The 22,200-nt window shown below is 35.1% G+C and overlaps 1 protein-coding gene across 1 annotated transcript in view; it reads right to left on the reverse strand.

The window, feature by feature from the left end:
• Window positions 1–22,200, reverse strand: part of PIGK (phosphatidylinositol glycan anchor biosynthesis class K) — a 127,026-nt gene that overhangs the window by 91,569 nt on the left and 13,257 nt on the right. Inside the window, exons 2-3 of the mRNA XM_002750990.7 lie at window positions 21,273–21,326; window positions 18,113–18,204 (exon numbers count right to left, since the gene is read on the reverse strand). Coding sequence (XP_002751036.1) covers window positions 18,113–18,204; window positions 21,273–21,326 — 146 coding nt within the window. The remainder of the gene's footprint in view (window positions 1–18,112; window positions 18,205–21,272; window positions 21,327–22,200) is intronic.

Genomic DNA, 22,200 nt, shown 5'->3' on the forward strand with positions numbered 1-22,200 from the left:
TACATGTTTCTGATAACATAAGCCAAATTACCTATGATAACCCATCAGTTAGTTATCAATGCTATGCACCTAAATTGGAAAAAACGACTGGTATTCAAGACGACTTAAGTCCAATGTTAAGCTTGAACTCTTAGACTCTTGAAGAACCTTGTCCTTCCCGAGTCCTTAAACATTTGTTATTAAAAGTTATGCATTCCAAAACATCACAGAAAAGAGAAAATAATTCAAATTAAATATATTGGTATGGTAACTTATAAATTGCTAAAATAGTTTATAACCAATGTTTAGTTTATCAAACCTATATTCCTGGCAAAACAATCAAAGCTTCAGGTATATTTGGTTATCCAATGGGCCATGTAAACATTTTATAAAGGGATTTCATTCAATTGTCATTTTCAATGCATGTTTTCCGGTTGTATAAAAGCTCTCCCATGCAAGTGGGCTAATGTTATAACATATTATGCTACAGTGTATTTTCACCAGGTAAAGAAAGCTCTTTATAATTCATTGAGGACAGTAAACCCCTTCACAGTCTAGAACCCCAAGACTAGATCTTCTGAAAACATCAGAGAAAGACTACCCATGCCATCCACACTTCAAAAAAACTTTAGAACCTTGAACTTTGGGTTCATAATCTCACAACTGGGAAAGGTACCTCCACACTCTTGGAACTGTACACCCATTGGCATCCTTACGGTTAAGCTAACCAGTAAAGTTTCTCCCCAGAAGAAGATGGCAGCTTTCCCCAAGATGACAGCGTTTCCCAAGATCACAAATCAAGACTTCTCTACTATCATGACACTCTTATCTTTGAATTTTTTCCCCTGTATATGCCTCTATGAACAATAGAAATAAAAAGGGGATCACTTGTGTGCACTCACGGGTATACTTTTATTTGTGAAGGATCTTGCAGCCATCCTTATATATGGATAACCTTATACCTTGACAGATAAAAAAATGAAGGCCCAATGTACATGAGAAACTTTGACAGTATATACATTGCCTCATAATCAGTCAGAAACACAACATTAGTTCACTCCTCTTAACCCACATCACAGGTTAGAGAGAACATTGCCAGGAGGTCTTCACACTTCTAGAAGGCCGTCATTTGTTACGTCCTTTTTCCACAGTTTGCGGTAAAAAAGACAATGATTAGAAACGTATCCTTAATGATAGGCTCTATAGCAGATTCTATTGTAATGTACATAGCTACACAACAGACTTTAAGTTCTCTTTTGAAAGTTATGCTAAATAACAAAATTGGCTAAATACAAAAGTATCTCTGCAGCTGCTGGCACTTGCAGCCTGTGGAGAAACACATCAAATGTAGATTATAGAGATTCACTTGTGGGGTATTAACAAAGAGACTGCTTAGTTAAGTGAGTAGACTCTTTAGCTCATCATTTAATGTATTTGATTTTAGGTGGCTTGGTTTATGGGGACCCTGAGTAAGTAGCATACTCCAGAGTCGTCATATTGTTCTCCTGATAATTATAATAATTGTCTCCCTGGTGTGCTGTAGTCTCTCAAATATTTTTAATGTTTATATGCAGCCATCTCTAAAATGTCAAATGGCCTCTCTTCAACTGGAATGACAAGAACTGAAAGAAATGTTTGACCATGAGGACACCATAACCTATGAATGACATGCTGAGACCAGAAACCCAAAATGATGGTAACTGAGAGTGGCACTAAGGCCCCAAGTTTTGGTCACACTCTCACCTAAGTGAGAACCTGACTAAAAAGGGGTAAACAAAATTAAGTGGGTGGTCATTGTTTTGCGCTAAGCTCGTGCGCTAGACTCCAACAGATCAAACTAAACCAAAATGGAGTTGCTTATGCTAAATGGGACAACAAAATTAAGACTCTAAGGAAATACATAGATACTAGAACAGACCAGGTTTTATTTTTCTCCTGTCAATAGGACGTTCCAACATAAGAAGGTACCCTCTACTCAGTCCTTGTTCCTACCTTTGCAAAACTCACTGTTCTACTGTTTCCCAGTGGGTTTGGAGACCAAATAAGTAAAATTAAGATGGTGATAGTGACATTAATGACTATAAAGTTTTCGTCAATCTCTCAAATTTGAGAAAATAACCAAAAGGGGGGAATTGGTAAAGTGAACTAAATGCAGTCTGAGAAGGACTCTGTACTTCTACAGTTGAGTCATTGTGGACAAACTGCAACCTAACTTAATAGGTACACAAGATTGAAAACCTAATTTAGGAGTATGCATCTGTAACAATAGGTGAGTCTTGACCAATGCCAGCAGCCATACTTCACTCATACACTGCTGAGTGCTCACACTGTGTTCAAATAAAGTAAAAGCTGAGCTGTAACTAATCCAGTTGTTCCTGGACTCATTTCCAATTTCTGTACCTCACTTCCCTTATTTTGTCTATAAATCTTCTTTCACCACGTGGCTACTCTGGAGTCTCTCTGAATCTACTGTGATTGTGAGGGCTGCCTGATTCATGAATCATTCATTGTTCAATTAAACTCCTTTAAATAATTCAGCTGAAGTTTTTCTTTAATACACTATGAACATAATTTGATTATATAATGTCTGTTCATGAAAGTATTGGGTGTGCTACATAATTCATAATTTACAGGTTCTGTTTACTGTTCAGGACAATCAGATCTTATATTTACATAAGCTTTTGCCAATAAACATTCTTTGAATGGCATTTATCATAAGTTCTCACTTGATAACTCAAAGTGCCTTTTTCACTTGAATACCAGGTTAGCATCACAGCAGTTATTTAAATCTGCACTGAGTAAGTGTCAAATCAGTCACTGCTGAAATAAAGACAAAAAAAAAAAAAACCACACTGACAACATACTACTACATTCCTATAAATAACAATAACAAGTTGTTGTGTATCAAAATGTAGACAAAATTCCCAAAATTTCTGCAATAGATACAAGAATATGTTATTCTTACAATTTGGCAAGCCTATTCTACCACGTGTGATGATTCAACTCACACTTTATTCTTTTCAAACTCCGGTAAAACCTACTTCACAAAACACAGCATATGTAATATGGCCTTCTCTCAGCAAAAAGAAAAAGTGGGCACTGAAATTGCATAGCAAGTCTAGTTACACAGTAGTTATTTATATAAATAGTTTCCACATTTTCAAAATCATGCATTCCTATTAGTTTAAAAAAATGGAAAGGCACATTTATACATACATATCTACTTATAAGTCATACATATTTACTACTTTAAGTATATAATAAATATTAGTGACGTGTGATCCCCCAAAAACTAAGACAGAGCTCAATCAATTTAGGAACTTTATTTTGCCAAAGTTAAGGATGTGCACACCTGACAAAGCCTCAGGAGGTCCTGCCAACATTTGCCCAAGGTGGTTAGAGCACAACTTGGTTTTCATACATTTTAGGGAGACATAAGACATCAATCAACATATGTGCGATGGACATTGGTTAGGAATGGAAAAGCAGAACAACTCAAAGTGGGGAGGGGCTTCCAGGTCACAGGAACATAAGAGGCAAATGCTTGCATTCTTTTGAGTTTCTGATTAGCCTTTCCAAGGTGACAATCAGATGTACATTTATCTCAGTGAGCAGAGGGATGACTTTAAATAGACTGGGAGGCAGTTTGCCCTAAGCAGTTCTCAGCCTGACTTTTCCCTTTAGCTTAGTAATTTTGGGGGCCCAAGATTCATTTTCCTTTCACAGAAGCAGAATTTCTTTGTTTTTTCCTAGATAAAACGAAAGAAAACTGCTAATGTTTTCTTCCCTTACCACTTTTTGGTTATTTCATCTAAATAGAGTTATCTGGATCATGCCTATACTGATTTTTTTTAAGATCATCATCAATAAAAAAATGAAAGGTTAAAACTTCTCAAAAAAGTAGTTATGAAGCCCAATTTGATAAACATATTTGAAGAAAAAATGGCCTAAAGTAATAATTTCCCATTATTGTTTCCCAAACACTGAAAAAGCAGGTAAGCCCTGCATCAGAGCTGCATTCTTTACTTGCCTCCCTGAAATTCTTCTGCAGCCCAATCAGGAACTAGCAACCAGTAGATAATAATATATACATATTTTAAATAGATGAATGATCCTTCACAATCCTGGACCATTAGAGTGTGAAATTTCAAAAAACACAACTTTTCATTTGATATCATCTGATATTACCTTAATAAAAAATTTTCTCTGAATGGAAATTTAAATACACTGTATTAGTCAAAATGTTTTTAAACTGTTTTCTTAAAAATGTTATATATGATAATATATACTATAATAATACATAATACATAATATATTCCATAGCCATGCCTAATCACATACTACCTTACAGCATTGTTAGCTACTAGAAGATCTCCAGGCTTACCTTCAAGAAAAGCATCATCCCAAACTAGAATAATAACTGAAATTAACACAGCAGGAGACATGAGGGTCACAGAAATCTTTGATGCCCTCTTAGATATCTGGGTTTCTGCCTCATAGGTGTTGCTCTTTTCCCCCTGACATAAATTATTAAGGATACTCTGTAGATTATTGGTTCTACAACAATGTAATTAGACCAAGCAAATATTCAACAAATCAAGCTAATCAGTAGCTTAATGTCAGGGTAATTTACTTTTTGGTTTTTCTTCCTCCTCCCCTTCCATGTCTTGAAGACATGCTTGGTTAGCTGATGTGGTGGGGTGGAGGGGACCCCGCAAGAGAAGAGGCAAGGATCTGAAGCCTCAGCAGGTTCTTATATAAACGTAGAAACGAATTAGAGATACAGTTATACAGTTATTCCTATATATATATATATATAAATAATCACACAGCTATTCACATGTAATCATAAATATATATGTATATTTAATCATATAATCTTTAATTTTACTAATAAGACTCAGGTCAAGAAATATGGGACTGAAGTGACACTGGAAAAGAGGTGACCCTAAGACAAGATGTTCTAAGTCCTCTATCAGACCCGCATAAGGGCTGCTGGAGGATGCCTCAGCTGTGCAACAGCGTCAGCACTCTGAAAGCACCCGCTGTTTAGCCAGCTAGGGAAGGAGACGTCCAAGATGGCTGAGACGTCTCCTTCCTTGGGGTAGTGAGGAGAAAACTCCACTATTCCAAGCTCTTGTGGTAGGCCTGACGGCAGTCAGGAAGACCCACAAACATCCAGGGATTTAATTGTCTCTTTGTGATGCTGTGTTTCAGCAGTCACATTCCATTTCTACTTTCAAGTTCCGCTTCTGCACCTGGTTCCTCTTTTTCTTAGAAGATAAGAATTAGTAATAGCAACATAAATTGTAGTGACCTTATTTCTTGACAAGTATGAAAAAAGTGCTGACACCTTAGGTTTCCTCCTTGCCTTGGCTTCTTCAAAGTCTTGGGCCCCTGTCTCCAAGACGTGATTTACCTCACCCTATCACTGACCACCATTACCTCATCCTACCTACCCTTCTCCTGCTTTGTAGTCAATAAAAGTCAGAGTGTCCAGGTACCTGGGGCCACTGCCAGACTCTGCACTTTGGTTGGCAGTGGACCCCTGGGCCCAAACTCTGCTTTCTCTTTCTTGGGTGTTGTGTCTTTTATTTCCAGTTTCTCATCTCCATACCTGCAAGAGGGAGTCACGTGACCCTGTAGAGCTGGACCCTGTAGGGCCGGACCCTACAAGCTGAAAGATGGATTAAAAGATGGCCCACTGTGAGCAAGCTGGAAATCCCTGATTTCCCTTAGTTTAATGTAGAGGAAAGGATCCAAAAGCTTAGGAAGATTGGGATAGTGGAGTGAATTAGTCACTTTAGACCTACTCATCGCAGTGGGGAGGGTCCAGAAGATATATCCTTGACCAATGCCTTGTGAAATAGATTTGTGAGGTTAGCACCTGTATCTCTGAAGAGCCCTGCAATTGCTCTTCTCTGTATGTCAGATCTAATAGTGGAAACTGCAGTCACTCAACTACAAAATTTAAATATGGTAGGAATAATTGGATCCCAAGGTGGCTGGGGCCAAGTGACAGCACTCAATTGTCAAAGGCAATGTGGGTGTAGCCATAATAGACAGCAGAGACAAAGCAGCAATCAGAATAGTTTAACTCATGTAGAGCTCTGGCATTGGCTAATTAATCATGGTGTTCCTAGAAGTGAAATTGATAGGAAACCTACTGCATTTCTACTTAATTTATACAAGCTGAAAATTTCAATGTCAAATGAACAAAAGACTAATTTGAATTACAAAAACAGAGAATCGTGGCCCTTCAATCAATTTCCAGACTTGAGCCAGTTTACAGACCTAGAACCCCTGGAATGAAGGGAAGGACAGATCCCCTTGAGGTAGGAACCCACAACATAATCAACAGTTCATGGAGTGAATCTTTCTCCTATCCTTCCCCATGGAGAGCTCCAGCCTTTTATCTGGGTAACTGTGCATTATGGAAAGGGAAATAATCAAACATTTCAAGAACTACTGGACACTGGCTCTGAGCTGAAGTTGACTCCAATGGACCCAAAACGTCATTGTGGTCCTCTGGTTAAAGTAAAGGCTCATGAAGGACAGGTCATTAATGGAGTTATAGCTCAGATCTGACTTATAGTGTGTCCAGTGGATCCCCAGACTCATCCTGTGGTCATTTCCCCAGTGCCAGAATGCATAATTGGCATAAACATTCTTAACAGCTGGCAGAACCCCCACACTGGCTCCCTGACTGGTAGGGTGAGGGCTATTATGGTGGAAAAAATACAGAATAAGTCTTAAAATACATTTAGGAATAAAATACATTAGTTCTAAAAACAAGCACCCTAATAAGATCTAATTTGATTGTCCTTTGCTTCTTTTCTTTAGATATCCTGAAAAGTTGACAGGTTAGGTAAATTAAGTTCTGATTAACATAGGTTTTACTTTCCAAAAACATATCTGAATTTCATGATTTGAAGGCTTAGAGAATTGGATACCATTTTAAATATGTGAGTTAAGAGACAGATGTAAGGATTTAACATCAGGGTATCTTTTACTACATTGAGTAACTTCTCATTCATCCTCAGGCCAAATTCTTAGAAACCATTAATATAAAACTCTGTGAAATATTTTTGCTCCAAAGAAAGCAAATTCTTTTCACAAATGTTAATTTAACTTATCCTTTTAACTTCCTTTAAAGAGTCAGATATAACATGACAGAGTAAGAACAGTTTCCATCAGACTGTTATCTGATAGTGTGGCATGAGTGTACATGTGTGTGTTTGTGTGTGTTGTGTTCCTCCTTTGGTCTTTCCAGTGACAACTCAGGTATCAGGAAATGAGAATTACAATAGATGACCAGAATATCCACCTTTGCTTAGAAGCCTCATGCCACACTGGAGTTTGTGTCTTATGTAGCAATTCCATAAACACAGGTTTCAGGGTGTGTAAAAGGAACAGACTCAAGTACAAGAATCATTGCACTCAGAAAAGCCCAAAGATATGTCTTTCTTTTCAGTCATTCATCATTTATTTGTCCTACTCTAGTTGTAGTCATCTAATGAATAAGAGAACATTTTTACCATAAGCAACATTGCTTGCTTTATCATATTTCCAAGGGAACAAAGAAAGTGAACAAAAATCAAATTCTTACACAGAAGGAAAGAGTTTTGTTAACCCTTTACTGTATTTTAATATTTATTATAGTTTTTTGTTTTTTGTTTTTTTTGAGACAGAATCTTGCTCTATCACCAGGCTGGAGTGCAGTGGCATGATCTTGGCTTACTGCAACCTCCACCTCCCAGGTTCAAGTGATTCTTGAACCCCAGGAGACTGCCTCAACCTCCCAAAGAGCTGGGACTACAAGCATGCACCACCACGCCCATAATTTATGTATTTTTAGTAGACACCAGGTTTCACCATGTTGGCCAGGATGGTCTCAATCTCTTGACCTTGTGATCCACCCACCTCAGCCTCCCAAAGTGCAGGGATTCCAGGCATGAGCCACTGTGCCCAGCCTAGTTATTATTTTTAATTGCAAGGAATCTCTATAAAGCTAGATCAAGAAAGAAGGAAATACCTTTCTGGACATAGGCCCTGGCAAAGATTCCATGATGCAGATACCAAAAGCAACTGCAACAAAAACAAAAATTGATAAATGGGACTTAATTAAAATAACGAGCTCCTACACAAGAAAAGAAACCATCAGCAGAGTAAGTAGACAATCTACAGACTGGGAGAAAATGTCTGCCAACTATGCATCTGACAAAGTTTTAAAGCTCCAGAATCTGTAAGGCACTTTAAAAAATTAATGAGCAAAAAATAAACAACCTTATTTAAAACTGGGCAAAGGACATGAACAGACACTTCTCAAAAGAAGACAGCCAACAAACATAGAAAAAAATGCTCACTAATCATTAGAGAAATACAAATCAAAACCACAGTAAGACACCATCTCAGGCTGGTTAGAATGACCATTATGAAAGTCGAAAAAGAACAGATGCTGGCAGGGTTGTAGAGAAAAGGGAATGTTTATACATTGCTGGTGGGAATGTAAATTAACCCAGCCACCGTGAAAAGCAGTTTGGAGATTTCTCAAAGAACTTAAACTACCACTCAACCTAGCAATCCCATTACTAGGCACATACCCAAAGGAATATAAGTCACTTTACTTTGTCATTATATAAGGGATATATATAATAGCAACTTTGGTGCCCATAAACAGTGGACTGGATAAGGAAAATGTAGTACATATACACCATGAAATACTACACAGCCATAAAAAAAAGGTATGCCCTTTGCAGCAACACAGATGAAGCTAGAGGCCATTATCCTACCAAAGTGAATTAATGCAGGAACTGAAAACCAAATGTCACATGTTCTGACTTACAAGTGGAAGCTAAACATGGATACACAAGAACAGAAAGAAGAACAAACACTAGAACCTACAGTGGTTGGAGGGTGGTGATCAAATAACTGTCTTTTGGGTACTATGTTTATTATCTGGGTGACAAAACAATTTGTACACCAAACCCTGTGACAAACAATTTACCCATGTAACAAATCTGCATATGTACCTCCTGAACCTAAAAGTTGGAAAGAAAAAAAAAGACACAAGAATGACTATTAAAATGGCACACAGTTTTATGGAAATTCAAGAATAAGGCCTTACAGAGATTAAAACTCAAAAGTACTTCTAGATATATCAACATAACAATTGGTGGAACTTCATGGGCTCCAGTATTTTGCCACTAATGTGCTAATGTGACTAGTTATTCTGCAAACATCTGCTTCTTTCTCCTTTCCTTGCTAATAGGCTTATTATTCTTGTGTAGTAATCACTAAAAATGGTTTTACTTGTGCAAGTAATCACTAAAAATGGCTTTACTTTTTATGACCTTTCACATATATAGAATATATAGAGTCTAGATATATATATATATATAAATTATATGTACATGTAATTTTGACTTTTATTTTGCATTCAGGGTGTACATATGCAGGTTTGCTACATGGGTATATTGTAAAATGCTGAGGTTTAGGGTACAAATGATCCTGTCACCCAGGTACTAAGCATAGTATTCAATAGGCAGTTTTTCAGCCTTTGCCATCCCCCCCAACTCTAGAGGTCCCCTGTGTTTATTATTCCCACATTTATGTGCATGTGAACTAAATGTTCAGCTCTCACATTTACAAGCAAGAACACTGTAGTATTTGGTTTTCAGTTCCTGTATTAATTCACTTAGGACAATGGCCTCCAGCTGTATCCACCTTGCTGCAAAGGACATGATTTTGTTCTTTTCATGGCTGCATAGTGTTCCATGATATATATGCACCATATTTTCTTTATCCAATCTACCATTGATGGGCATGTAGGTTGATTCCATGTCTTTGCTAGTGTAAACAGTGCTGCAATGAAAATATGAGTGCATGTGTTTTAAAGGTAGAACAATTCGTATTCCTTTGGGTAAGTACCCAATAATGAGACTTCTGGGTTGAAATGGTAGTTTAAGTTCTTTGAGAAATCTCTAAACTGTTTTCCACAGTAACTGAACTACCTTTACATTCCTACCAACAATGTAAAGGCATTCCCTTTTCTCTGCAGCCTTGCCAACATCTGTTATTTTTTGACTTTTTAATAATTGTCAATCTGACTGGTGTGAGATGGTATCTCACTGTGATTTTGATTTGCATTTCTCTAATAATTAGCGATGTTGAGCATTTTTTCATGTTTGTTGGCTGTTTGTATACCTTTTTTCGAAAAAGTGTCTTTATATGTCCTCTGCCAAGTTTTTAAAGAGATTATTTGCTTTTGCTTGTTAGGTTGTTTAAGTTCCTTATAGATTCTGGTATTAGACCTTTATCAGATACATAGTTTGCAGACATTTTCTCCCATTCTGTAGGTTGTCTGTTTACTCTGCTGATAGTTTCTTTTCCTGTGCAGAAGCTCTTTATTTCAATTAGGTCCCACCTGGCAACTTATATTTTATATTTTTATTGCATTGCTTTTGAGGACTTAGCCATGAATTATTTGCCAAGGCCAGCATCCAGAATAGTATTTCCTAAGTCTTGTAGAATGTTTATTTGGAAATCTTACATTTAAATCTTTAATCCATCTTGATTTAATTTTTGTATATGCTTTTTTAATAATCTTTCTTATGATAATTAACACTCTCACAGTAATAATAAAACTAGTATTTGGCATCAATAAATTAAAGCCAAATCAGTTAATGCTAAACCAATGCAATCAATGTAATTAGAAAACATGATAGGCTGATTCAGGAGATTATATAATGAAGCAAAGGAGAACGAAAAAGAAAATACACACACACACACACACACACACACACACACACAAAGACATTGTGGTATTGGTGAAGGAATAAGTACCTTTCTCTTCAGTATCTCAAAATCTCCCTATCTATTTACAAATCAATAAAGAAATTTCCCCTATGCTTCATAAAACCCACTCATGGTCTTGATATATATGTATGTGCATATATGTACATATATATGTATATATATATATATTTATATATGTGTGTATACATATGTATATATAGTATACATGTGTGTATATACACACACACTCACACACACACACACACACATATATATATATAAAATCACAATACCCATTTCAAGTATTAGGTCTGCCACTATGCAGTTGCTGACTGTAAACATCACTTTACCTCTCAAGAATATACTTGTCTCATATATAAAACAAAGAATTTATCTGCACTATTAGTTTTGAGGTCTTTAAAGATTACTTTGATTCCAATTTTTTAAATATAAAAATCTTTTGAAGATTAAAAAATGTTTTAAAGGTACAAAGATTTGAAAGGAAGAAAACTCACTGTGTGAAGGTTTTATGGCTATCAAAAATAAAAATTTATAGTCAATTATTAGAACTAATAGGAGTTTAGCAAGTTGCTGGAACTTGCTGGAACTAAAAATCAACTGCATACACAGCAACAAAAGTTAGAAAATGTATTTTTGGAAAGGTACTATTTACAATAGCAACAAAAAACAAGAAAACTTAAGCTACCAAAAATGTTTATGGAGAAAAATTTAAAAATTATAAAACTTGAATGCTATTAAACCTATAATTAAATAGATATACCTGTTCATAAATTGAAAGACTTAATACCAAAGAAGCCCCTTCTCTCTAAATTGATCTATAAACTCACTGTAATGCAAATGAGAATCCCAACAGGGATTAAGAACTAGACAAACCAATTCCAAAATTAATATGGAAGAACAAGACCCAAGAATAGGCAAGACCATTCTAAAAAAGAATAAAGTCAAGGAAATCAAGTTAATAGATATAAAGATCGTAACGATAGTAAAGACATTGTGGTATTGGTGAAGGAATAATCCTCTTTCGCTTTAGTATCTCAAAATCTACCTATCTATTTACAAATCAATAAAGAAATTTCCCCTATGCTTCATAAAACCCACTCATAGTCTTGTAAGACTTGCAAATTGGTCCTACTTCCAATCTAAACATAAAAGCATGAAGGTAGTGGCTAAAATTCTCCTTTTAACTTGTCACTATTCTCCTCAGAACACATTTCAACTTCCTAACTATTCTAAATGTTTCTCTATTCAAGATATTATACACTTCTCCACAAGGAACATCATGTAGAGTGACAGATCAGCTGCCAATATGTGAAAAAATGACAGATTGTTCAGAATATATAAGTATCCTTATTTAAACATTATTATTTATATTTTTAAGAAGTATATGAGAAAAAAAGTGTTGAGAAGTGACAGGAGAGAAGGGAAAGACATTCAAAGGCATGAGTTAAAATTATCTTCACAATAACTATGATTGTACATTGCAAATTATGTATTTGCATATTAAGGACTGAAAAATCCTTTTGTTCATAAAAAATGAACATATTACAGGACTGAAAAATCCTTTTGTTCATTAAAAAATGAGAAAAAAAATCATAAAATATTGATATTAAAATAACATTAAATAGTAATATAATAAATGCAAAATATGTATATTTAGACATTTTAATAAATTAATTATATAAAATCAGTGACCTCCCTATACAGAGCAATCTATGAAGTTCTACACAGAGAAACAAAGGAACAAAATATATTTTGATAAAAAAGAACACAATATATTCTAGGTGTTCTAGGTTCCAGAGCATTTATTTATATCATGTTGATCTTCTTCCCAAGAATTACAACAGTTGATATTTATGTAACATTTCCAATTAGAAAATTCTTTTAATATATATTATCTAATTTCATTCTTACAACACTCTATAAAGATTGGTATAATTATGTACACTTATCACTGAAACACCTTATTAAATTCTAGGTGTGCTAAATCATCAAAAACAGAAATGAAAGTAACAAAATATTATGTAGTTATCACAACTAATGAACAAATGAAAGTAGTGAGTTGGAATTAATAAAGTAGTAGTTAAGGCCTAAAGGCTGGATGAAAATTTTGGATTTGTTAAAAAGGCGACAGTTACTGCAGGTTCCTAATTGTGGGAGTGAAAAGATGAAAGCAGTGTCTGAGAAACAATTCTAATAGTTATGTGTGGGATGAGTTGGAGGGGGAAAGGGGTTAGAAGCAGAGAATAAACAGCTACAAAGCTGCTGAAGTACAGAAGCATGTACCATAGCTGCCATGTATACTGAAGTACATGAATATTGAAGAAGCATGAAATACATGAAGCATTAAGTAATAATGTCTTAGACAAAAGTAAAAAAATATGAAAAAGAAAATGAGAAAATCAGAGAAGCATTCCTTACATTTATTTAATATTAACTGTTTCACACACCCCCTAGTCACCACATTCAACATATATACATTTTAGAATTTAATAAGATACTTAATGAGTGTGCATAATTATACTAACATCTATAGATTCTCATAAGAATAAAATGAGACAATGTATTTTAAAAGAATTCACTAGTTATAAATATTACATAAATATTAATTGTTGTAATTTCATGGGGAGAAGACAGCTGTGCTATAATAGAAATCATCTAGCCATAAAGTCAGAAGGCCTGAAATCAAATTGTGGTCCTATTTTTAATTATTAATATTTAATTGACCTTAAGCAATTCATTTAACCACTCTGAGCAACCATTTTAACTATTTTTAGTATGCAAAATGAGAAAAAACAACCTCTCATAAAGGCCTCAGGAATATATAAAATAATTCATTATAAAATTCCTAACATAGTCTCTGAATTATGGTGGACAGTGAATGTGTTACAGGAGAGTGAGAGAGATCTATAATGGCTGTTGTTACTGAACAGAAAGACACAAGTATTTTAAAAAAAGCATTTTAAGGAATTATTATGCAGTAAGATTGCTGAATGGCTTATTAATGCTCCACTTCAGTCTTCTCTTATGTATAAGGACAAATCCACAGCAGCATAAAGAGCAACAGTAAAAGCTATATGACCAATACGATTTAAAAAACAACAATAACAACAATTAGTGACTTTTACTACTTACAGAAACATTACCAGAATTTACCAAATAGCTCCTACTTCTAATTCTAATATTTATTAACTGTGAAATAAGTTAAAAGGGACAAAGGACAAAAAGAAAACATATGCATTCTGAAGGAACTTAAATGGTAATAAGTAAGGCTGGGGGTGACTTGTTTTGAGCAAGACTCTTGGAGATTTCTGACAGAAGGAAATCAATTGAAGCGCCCTGGTAAGATTGCCCCAGCCATTGGGTGGATCACTTCAGGCCAGGAGTTTGAGACCAGCCTGACCAACATGGCAAAACCCTGTCTCTATTAAAAATACAAAAACAAGCCTGTAATCCCAGCTACTCAGGAGGCTGAGGCACAAGAATCATTTGAAGGTTGTAGTGAGCCACGATCAGTCCACTGCACTCCAGCCTGGGCTACAGAGCAAAGCTCTACCTCAAAAAAAAAAAAACCTCACTAGAGAGCACTGTTAGCTCTGTAGGAGTTGAGAACCAAGATTATGAGAATGTTAATAAGTCAAATTCATAAAAGTTTCCTTTCTTGTCTAGACTAATGAGGTTCTACTTAGCTATGAGTAGCTAAGTATTTAAGTATTTAGCACACTATTCATTCACTCATTCACTCTGCAATAATATATCAAGAAATGCTCTGTGAGAAATATATAGTATAGCATCCAACCATGAAGACATGACATCAACACATGTAACAAAGTGCCAAAAGAGAAGAACAAATACAGTATTTATGCAAGAAAGCTTCAGGGAATTCATGGATTTAATCTGGACATCAGAAAACAAGAGGAGAGGGAGAAACGAAAGAACTGTAGATTAGCGACAAGGACAATATAATGAAGGACAATACAGGGACTAAGAAGAAAATGGCTGGAGCATAAGAGATTGAAACTAAAAGAACAGAATGTCAGATTTGGAATCACACTGCAAAAACGTCTTAAGTACCAGGATAAGGGATTTGAACTTTATTTTAAATACTCTAAAAAGCTTTGAGTACGGGGAAATGAAGAATAAAAGCTTTAAATTGGGAAGATTAATCTCACATAGAACTGAAATACAGAGTAAGAAAGAAAAGTGTTAGATGGACTCAGAAAAGCTCTTGGATTTTATAGAAACATGCATCAGACAGGGATCACTACATAAACTCACATCCACCCAACCTGCAGTAAAACTAAATCTTATTTTTTAAAAGATTATATAGACATTTTACTCTGTGAACTAAATCTTATGCACTCAGCCAAAAGAGAGAGTGACAGAGACAGATCACATCTCCAAACCTAATGCTAAAAGAATTTATTCCCTAGAGGAAACGTGAGATGGGAGCTATGATTCTACATTCCCTCAGTCAGCCTCAATTCCCATGTACTTCTCACAGCATGCAGAACACAATTCTAATGTTAAAGGTACGTATATTTTTTCATAAACAGGGCTCTAATCATAAGTAAACAATTTATCCAGTGTTCAAATGAAGAAAATAGTAATAGCACTGTGGTAGACCTGATGAAAGACAATACTAAACTGTAATTTATGTGCTATTTGATAAACTCTCAGGAGTAATTGTGGCTCTATGTTTGCTTCACATACTAACCTTAGAACCTGACCCCTATTTAATGCCTTTTCTTCATTTTAATTATAGTAAACATATTGAAGGTAGCTAAACAGGGATTTAGTCCAAAATAATTCATTGAGGGCAGGAAATTGCCTAACAATAAGGAAATATTTGAGGAAGCTAAAACTAGGCAAATAAAAACAAAATCTCCATAAGATTAGAGAAAAAGTATGGGTGCAAAGTATAGAAACCCCACCTGCGTGGAACTTGGATAAGAAACTGGCCATACTCAAGCTAGAGAGCACGTATGAAGGTCTTATGAGTGTTATCTTTGCATTTTCTCCCAGAACCATTAATAAGCCTTTTCCCCGAGTCAATATTTTGAAATAATATTATAAAATTCTGGCAACCTATTTTATTAAAATGCCTTTAATATCATACTAACATTTTCTAACACTGGACTAACACAATTTAGGGGATATAAATATTTTTACTTTTAAAACACAAACTGCATTTGCTTGGCACAACTGATAAAATATTTCTAAATCGTACATTTATTTACCCAACACCAGCCGAGCAGAATCTTTTCTACTGATTTCTACTTGTTAAAATGCAAATGACTTAAATCAGCAACTATTTGAATACATAATTCACCCCACAACAAAGACTTTATAAACACAGCTATAGATAAGAAATCAATAAACAGAAATAAGCTTTTAAATAACATTTTCACAAACCTAAAGACAAACCTACTAAACATAATATACAAAATACATCCTATTGCTATTGTCTATTCCTAAAAACTCCCTCCAAATCTAACTTAAATCATTTAAATGTATCTTAATGATTGACTCCTAGAACAAAATTAATTTAGCAAAGAAAAACTATTGCCAAGCCATGCGTAGTGATTCTCTAGAAGAGTATATCCAGTATAGACGCAAGAGCGGTTAAGGACCGAAAACTAACTACATAGGCCTATTTGAGAAAAACCAATGACAAATGACAAGAAGTATATCTATACACTTCACATAACAAATCAACCTCCTTCTCAGACTTAATGTAATTTTTAAATAGTATTATTATCTAGTTGCCATGATTTCCAGATGAAATATGGAAATTATAGCTTTGTCAGTTACTCAGACTTAAGTGATCTATTTACATAGACTGTAATATAACTTTGTTTCCTGAGTCATTCATTGTTTATTTTCTGTTCCTGCGGCACTTTATGTATATCTCTATTTGTTTTTACTGTAAGGACTTGAATCCTACAAAAAAAGTACTATTATTACCATGTAACAAATGAGAAACAAGCTTAGTATGGTGAAGTGGCTTAAAGAAAAATCATCACTAAAGCCAGATTTCAAAGTCATATCTGACTACACAGCTCTTTCCACACTGACTCACTGGTATTAAATAAATCAAACCTAAAAACTGAATTGACTGCAGTTTCTTGCTATAGCTGCTTTGGTAGTAGGGAAAACAAATCTATCATGGACAAAACAATGTAGAAGACATGATCTAACTGAAGGTATGGGGGATACTGCCTATTACCTGAACTCACTCCCTACAAGTAAGAAAATTCCCACTTTATGAGTCTTCATGTAAGGCAAAGCCCACCTTCCTATACAGAAGCTAACAATGCCATATACTAGATCTTCTGGTCACCCTGCAGCACAGACATGGGTGCTGCACCTAGACTTTACCAATGTAACATTCCCACCAAGATCTCTATAAGAGAGAAACAGTAAGAAGTTGGGACAGCAAAGCTAAATTTTGGCAGCAGGAGGCAACAGCAACATTAAGTTTCCAAAGCAAACAAACAGTAGCAGCTATGCAGTGGCTGAGTCTAGGCTTCAGCAATTTGCAGCTCCATTATTGTCACCAGACTGTTTTAGGTCATGCTTTTTAGCTATGTCTCTTCTGATATCTAGGGTTCCTTGTTCCTATATTTAAGGATACAACCTTCTAACTAATTTGGTAAGGTAAACAATATGCTTTCAATAAATCCCTTGTCTACTCAAATCAGTCTGAATTGCCCTCCATTATCTGCAATTAAAAACCCTGACTGAATCATTTGGTAATTAAATAAATTGCACTAAATAATTATACTTCAGCCAGGCGCAGTGGCTCACACCTGTAATCCCAGCACTTTGGGAGGCCAAGGCGGGTGGATCACGAGGTCGAGAAATCGAGACCATCCTGGTCAACATGGTGAAACCCCATCTCTACTAAAAATACAAAAAATTAGCTGGGCATGGTGGCACGTGCCTGTAGTCCCAGCCACTCAGGAGGTTGAGGCAGGAGAATTGCCTGAACCCAGGAGGCGGAGGTTGCGGTGAGCCGAGATCGCGCCATTGCACTCCAGCCTGGGTAACAAGAGCGAAACTCCGTCTCAAAAAAAAAAGTATACTTCATCCAATTTTTTTACCTTAGCATCTGTTCTTTTATATGATTTGTCATTATGATCTTAAGTAACATCTAACATATAAATAGTAGTATGCTCTAACAACAACAAAATAACTTCAAATCAGATTTTTTTTTACCTTTTTCAAACGTAACACAAAAATACAAATATAATGACAATTCTCTCAGGGTTATTTTCACTGAAGTTCACAGTTAAGCTTTATTAAAGCTTCTTACCTGTCAGGAATACCTAGCCTCTTGACACTTCTATAAACAGAAAGAGTATTTGCAACATGTCGATAATTAAACCAGAATCGGGATGTACACACCTAAAGTATTAAAACAAAAATACAATTTTTATGCATGAAAGTTAATCATGGAGCTGTAGAGTATTTTTCTTTAAGTAGGATACAGAGATCTCCAAACAAAGAGTATGATAATTCAGGCTTTAAAACAGCAAACATAAAGAATTGTCAGTAAAGGCCAGCCTCTGTGGCTTACGCCTGTAATACCAACACTTTGGGAAGCCAAGGCGGGTGGATCACTTGGGTCTAGGATTTTGAGACCAGCCTGGCCAATATGGCAAAACCCCATCTCTACTAAAAATACAAAAATTACCCAGGAGTGGTGGTGCACAACTGTAGTCCCAGCTACTTGGGAGACTGCTTGAACCTTGGAGGTGGAGGTTGCAGTTAGCAGAGATGGCACCACTGCACTCCAGCCTTGGTGACAGAGCAAGACTCTGTCTCAAAAAAAAAAAAAAAGAATTTTCAGTAAAACTAATCTCTCCAAAGAGATTTATAATTTTAAAAGACCATTCAGCTTAAGAAAAAGCATGTCCTTGCCAATTTCCACTAAGTGATTTTATCAATTCAATGTGATCTTTATGGAAATTTATGAAGGGATGGAGTGAATCTAGCATGAGACACAAATATACCTGGGAGATTTTTTACTATGAGTGGCTTTTCAAATTAATGAAAAAGGGGAAGACCATTCAATAAATATTACTGATAAACTGAAAAAAAAAAAGAAAAAGCATGTCTTTTTTGGGGAAATTTAATCAAATTTGAACCAACCAATTGTTATCACAATTTCTGTGACTCGATAACATTCCTATTTCTAAAATATTAAATTCTTTAGAATCAAACAAATGCCCATAATTTCTTCACAGAATAGAGAAGAAAATCAACTACATTGGGTTATACATTATTTGTTTCACTTTAGATTGCTTCCTTTGTTGTGAGAAATGTAAGACAGAGGATAAAACATAACATACAAAACAGTTGTAAATGCACACAACAGAATGCATTAAAAAGAATCTACTGAACTGAAGAGAAAACTAAAAACAATTCAACCAAGTTTTATAGTTTAAAAAAAATTCCTAAGAATTATATTAAAGGTGCTAGGAAAATCTAATTCTATGCCTCTAAATTAGTGTTATTGAGAACCCATTCTAAGGTAGGTAAACATAGATTTGGGGTCACTTGGTAATAGATCTACCAAGCACAATCCTGGCTTCTATCACATGCCTGTGCTTTTAGTAGGTATAAGGACAATTTTGAGAATAACGTATAAGTGTTCTTGCCCCTGCCAAATAGAAAGGAACTACACGTTTTTTTTAACTAAAGTAAATTTTCAATCTGGAATTCAATCAGGAAAAGACCAAATTTTTGACTACATAAAAATGTAAAATTCCATATGTCAAAAAATATCATAAAATTCTGGCTGGACACAGTAGCTCACACCTATAATCCTAGCAGTTAGGGAGGCCAGGGTGGAAGAGATCACTTGAGGCTAGGAGTTAAAGATTGGCCTAGGCAACACAGAGAGGCTCCCGTCTCTACAAAAAATGTAAAATTTAGCAAGGAGTGGTGGTTTGTGGTTGTAGTTCTAGCTACTTGGAGGCTGAGTTGGGAGGTTCACTCGAGCCCAGGAGTTCAAGGTTACAGTGAGCTATGATCACACAACTGCACTCCAAGCTGGGTGACAGAGCAAGATTTCATCTCTAAAAAAATCCCTTGTTATTTTAAAAAATAAAGTATAATTTATTCAAGTTTTACTATACTAATATATAAAATATTGGGCAAAGAAAGAAAACTGCAGTTGTAATACAATGCTCAGTAATGTTTCTTTTTCATCTTTTTTTTTTTAATCTGAATCCCAGGTTACTAAAATTGAAGAGAGGTTTAGTTAGAGGTTTCCCAGAGCAAGGAAGGGTTTCACACCCAAGGTGTGGGTCAGTATAAGCTAGGAGTCTTTTCTTAAATTATATATATAATTAACTTATTTATTATGTGTATTACAAATTATCTGTCTTTCTCCAAAACAATGTAAGCTTCAGTAGGGCAGAGGCTTTCATCAGGATAAGCCCTTTGGCAATTGGTGGTCTGCACATAAGCAGTTATTCCCTCTTGAACATGGAGGAACTCTCAATTTCCTGTAGAGAAAGGTTACCCTGTGAAATTGGTAGATCATGGCTTTGTTTCCGATAGTTTTCCTTACTTTAAAGTAGACGTTGAAAACCTCTCTCCTTTTCTTTAGCAGTTTTTTTTTTTCAGGAATTTTTAGTAACTTTGTCAAGTCACAAAGTTATGTGTATAAAAACATTCAACACAGCCCTGTTTACAATAATGAAAAATTTATACTCTAAATGCCCATAAACTGGAGGTTACAGTACATTCACAAAATGGAATAAAATACAGCTTTTGGAAAAGATCATGTATCTCCATACCTACTAGCAAGGAAACATCCCTAAAATATGCTAAGGGGTTGCGAAATAGCCAGTATAATATGATCCCAATTATATAAAATCATATGTCCATATATCTTTATGCTTACATATGAAAGAAAGAACTAGAAGAATGCTCACAAAAATATCAACTCTGGATGTGGGACTTGAAGCCATTTTCCCTGTCTTCTTTAACTGAGGTGAAATTCACATAACAAAATTAGTCTGCCTTCTTTAAACTTTTCTGTATAGTTTGAACTTTCTACACTGGTCATTATTTTTATAAGCAGGAAAAAAAAAAATTTTTAAAAAGGATAAACTATATAGAAAGTATCTATAAACTAATACTATAGATAAGAAATATAATTAGTAGTTTCCAGCATTAAAATAATTCTACCTCTTATAAAATGTTTCCTTTAATAATAATACTCCTAATTTATTCTTACATTTATTTTTCAGGTCACCACTTGACGTATATTCTGAGGATAAAGAATATTACTAGAATATTATAGCTGATGTGGTCAATTTAAAATATAGCTAAATCAAAATAAGAAATTTCTGATATAAAATGGACAAAAATAAATTTTATTTTCAAAAATTTGATTCACACAAATTTCTCAGACACATATCTAATGTGAACAGCAAGGAATACTTTTACAGCATACTTACCAGAACAGCCCAGTTGTTTGTATGGCCACTTCTAAAGAATTGTTCTGCTTGATCCTAAATAAAAGCAAAAAAATAGAAGACAAAGCCACAATTTATCAGAATAAAGACGGATAAAGGACAGTTAAGACTTATGTTGTAGGCCAAGATGGCCAGAGTCAGACCTATGTTATTTCTAGTTAAATAATTGTAAGCATGCTTTGCTTATTGTACACTGAAATTTATACCCAGAACTGAGCTATATCAAATATTGGTGCAGTAAAATAGAAATCGATTAACTCCAGATGGATTAAAGACTTAAACATAAGACCTAACACCATAAAAACTGTAGAAGAAAATCTAGGCAAAACCATCCAGGACACAGGCATAGCTAAGGACTTCATGACCAAAACACCAAAAGCATTGGCAATGAAAGCCAAAATAGACAAATTGAACCTAATCAAACTCCACGGCTTCTGCACAGCAAAAGAAACAGTCATTAGAGTGAATTGGCATCCAATAGAATGGGAAAAACTTTTTGCAATCTACCCATCTGACAAAGGGCTGATATCCAGAATCTACAAAGAACTAAAACACATTTACAAGAAAAAAACAAACAAGCCCATTCAAAAGTGGGCAAAGGATATGAACAGACACTTTACAAAAGACATACATGAGGCCAACAAACATATGAAAAAATGCTCATCATCACTGGTCATTAGAGAAATGCAAATCAAAAAACTATACTGAGATACCATCTCACGCCAGTTAGAATGGCGATCATTAAAAAATCTGGAGACAACAGAGATGCTGGAGAGGATGTGGAAAAATAGGAACACTTTTACACTGTTGGTGGGAGTGTAAATTAGTTTAACCATTGTGGTGTGGCAGGAGTGGCCACGGGAAACGGATCTCTCAGACACGGAATACAGGAGGAAGGAGTTTATTCAGC

Source organism: Callithrix jacchus, chromosome 7 (genome assembly GCF_049354715.1).
Source record: "Callithrix jacchus isolate 240 chromosome 7, calJac240_pri, whole genome shotgun sequence".
In the NCBI taxonomy this organism is placed as follows: Eukaryota; Metazoa; Chordata; class Mammalia; order Primates; family Cebidae; genus Callithrix; species Callithrix jacchus.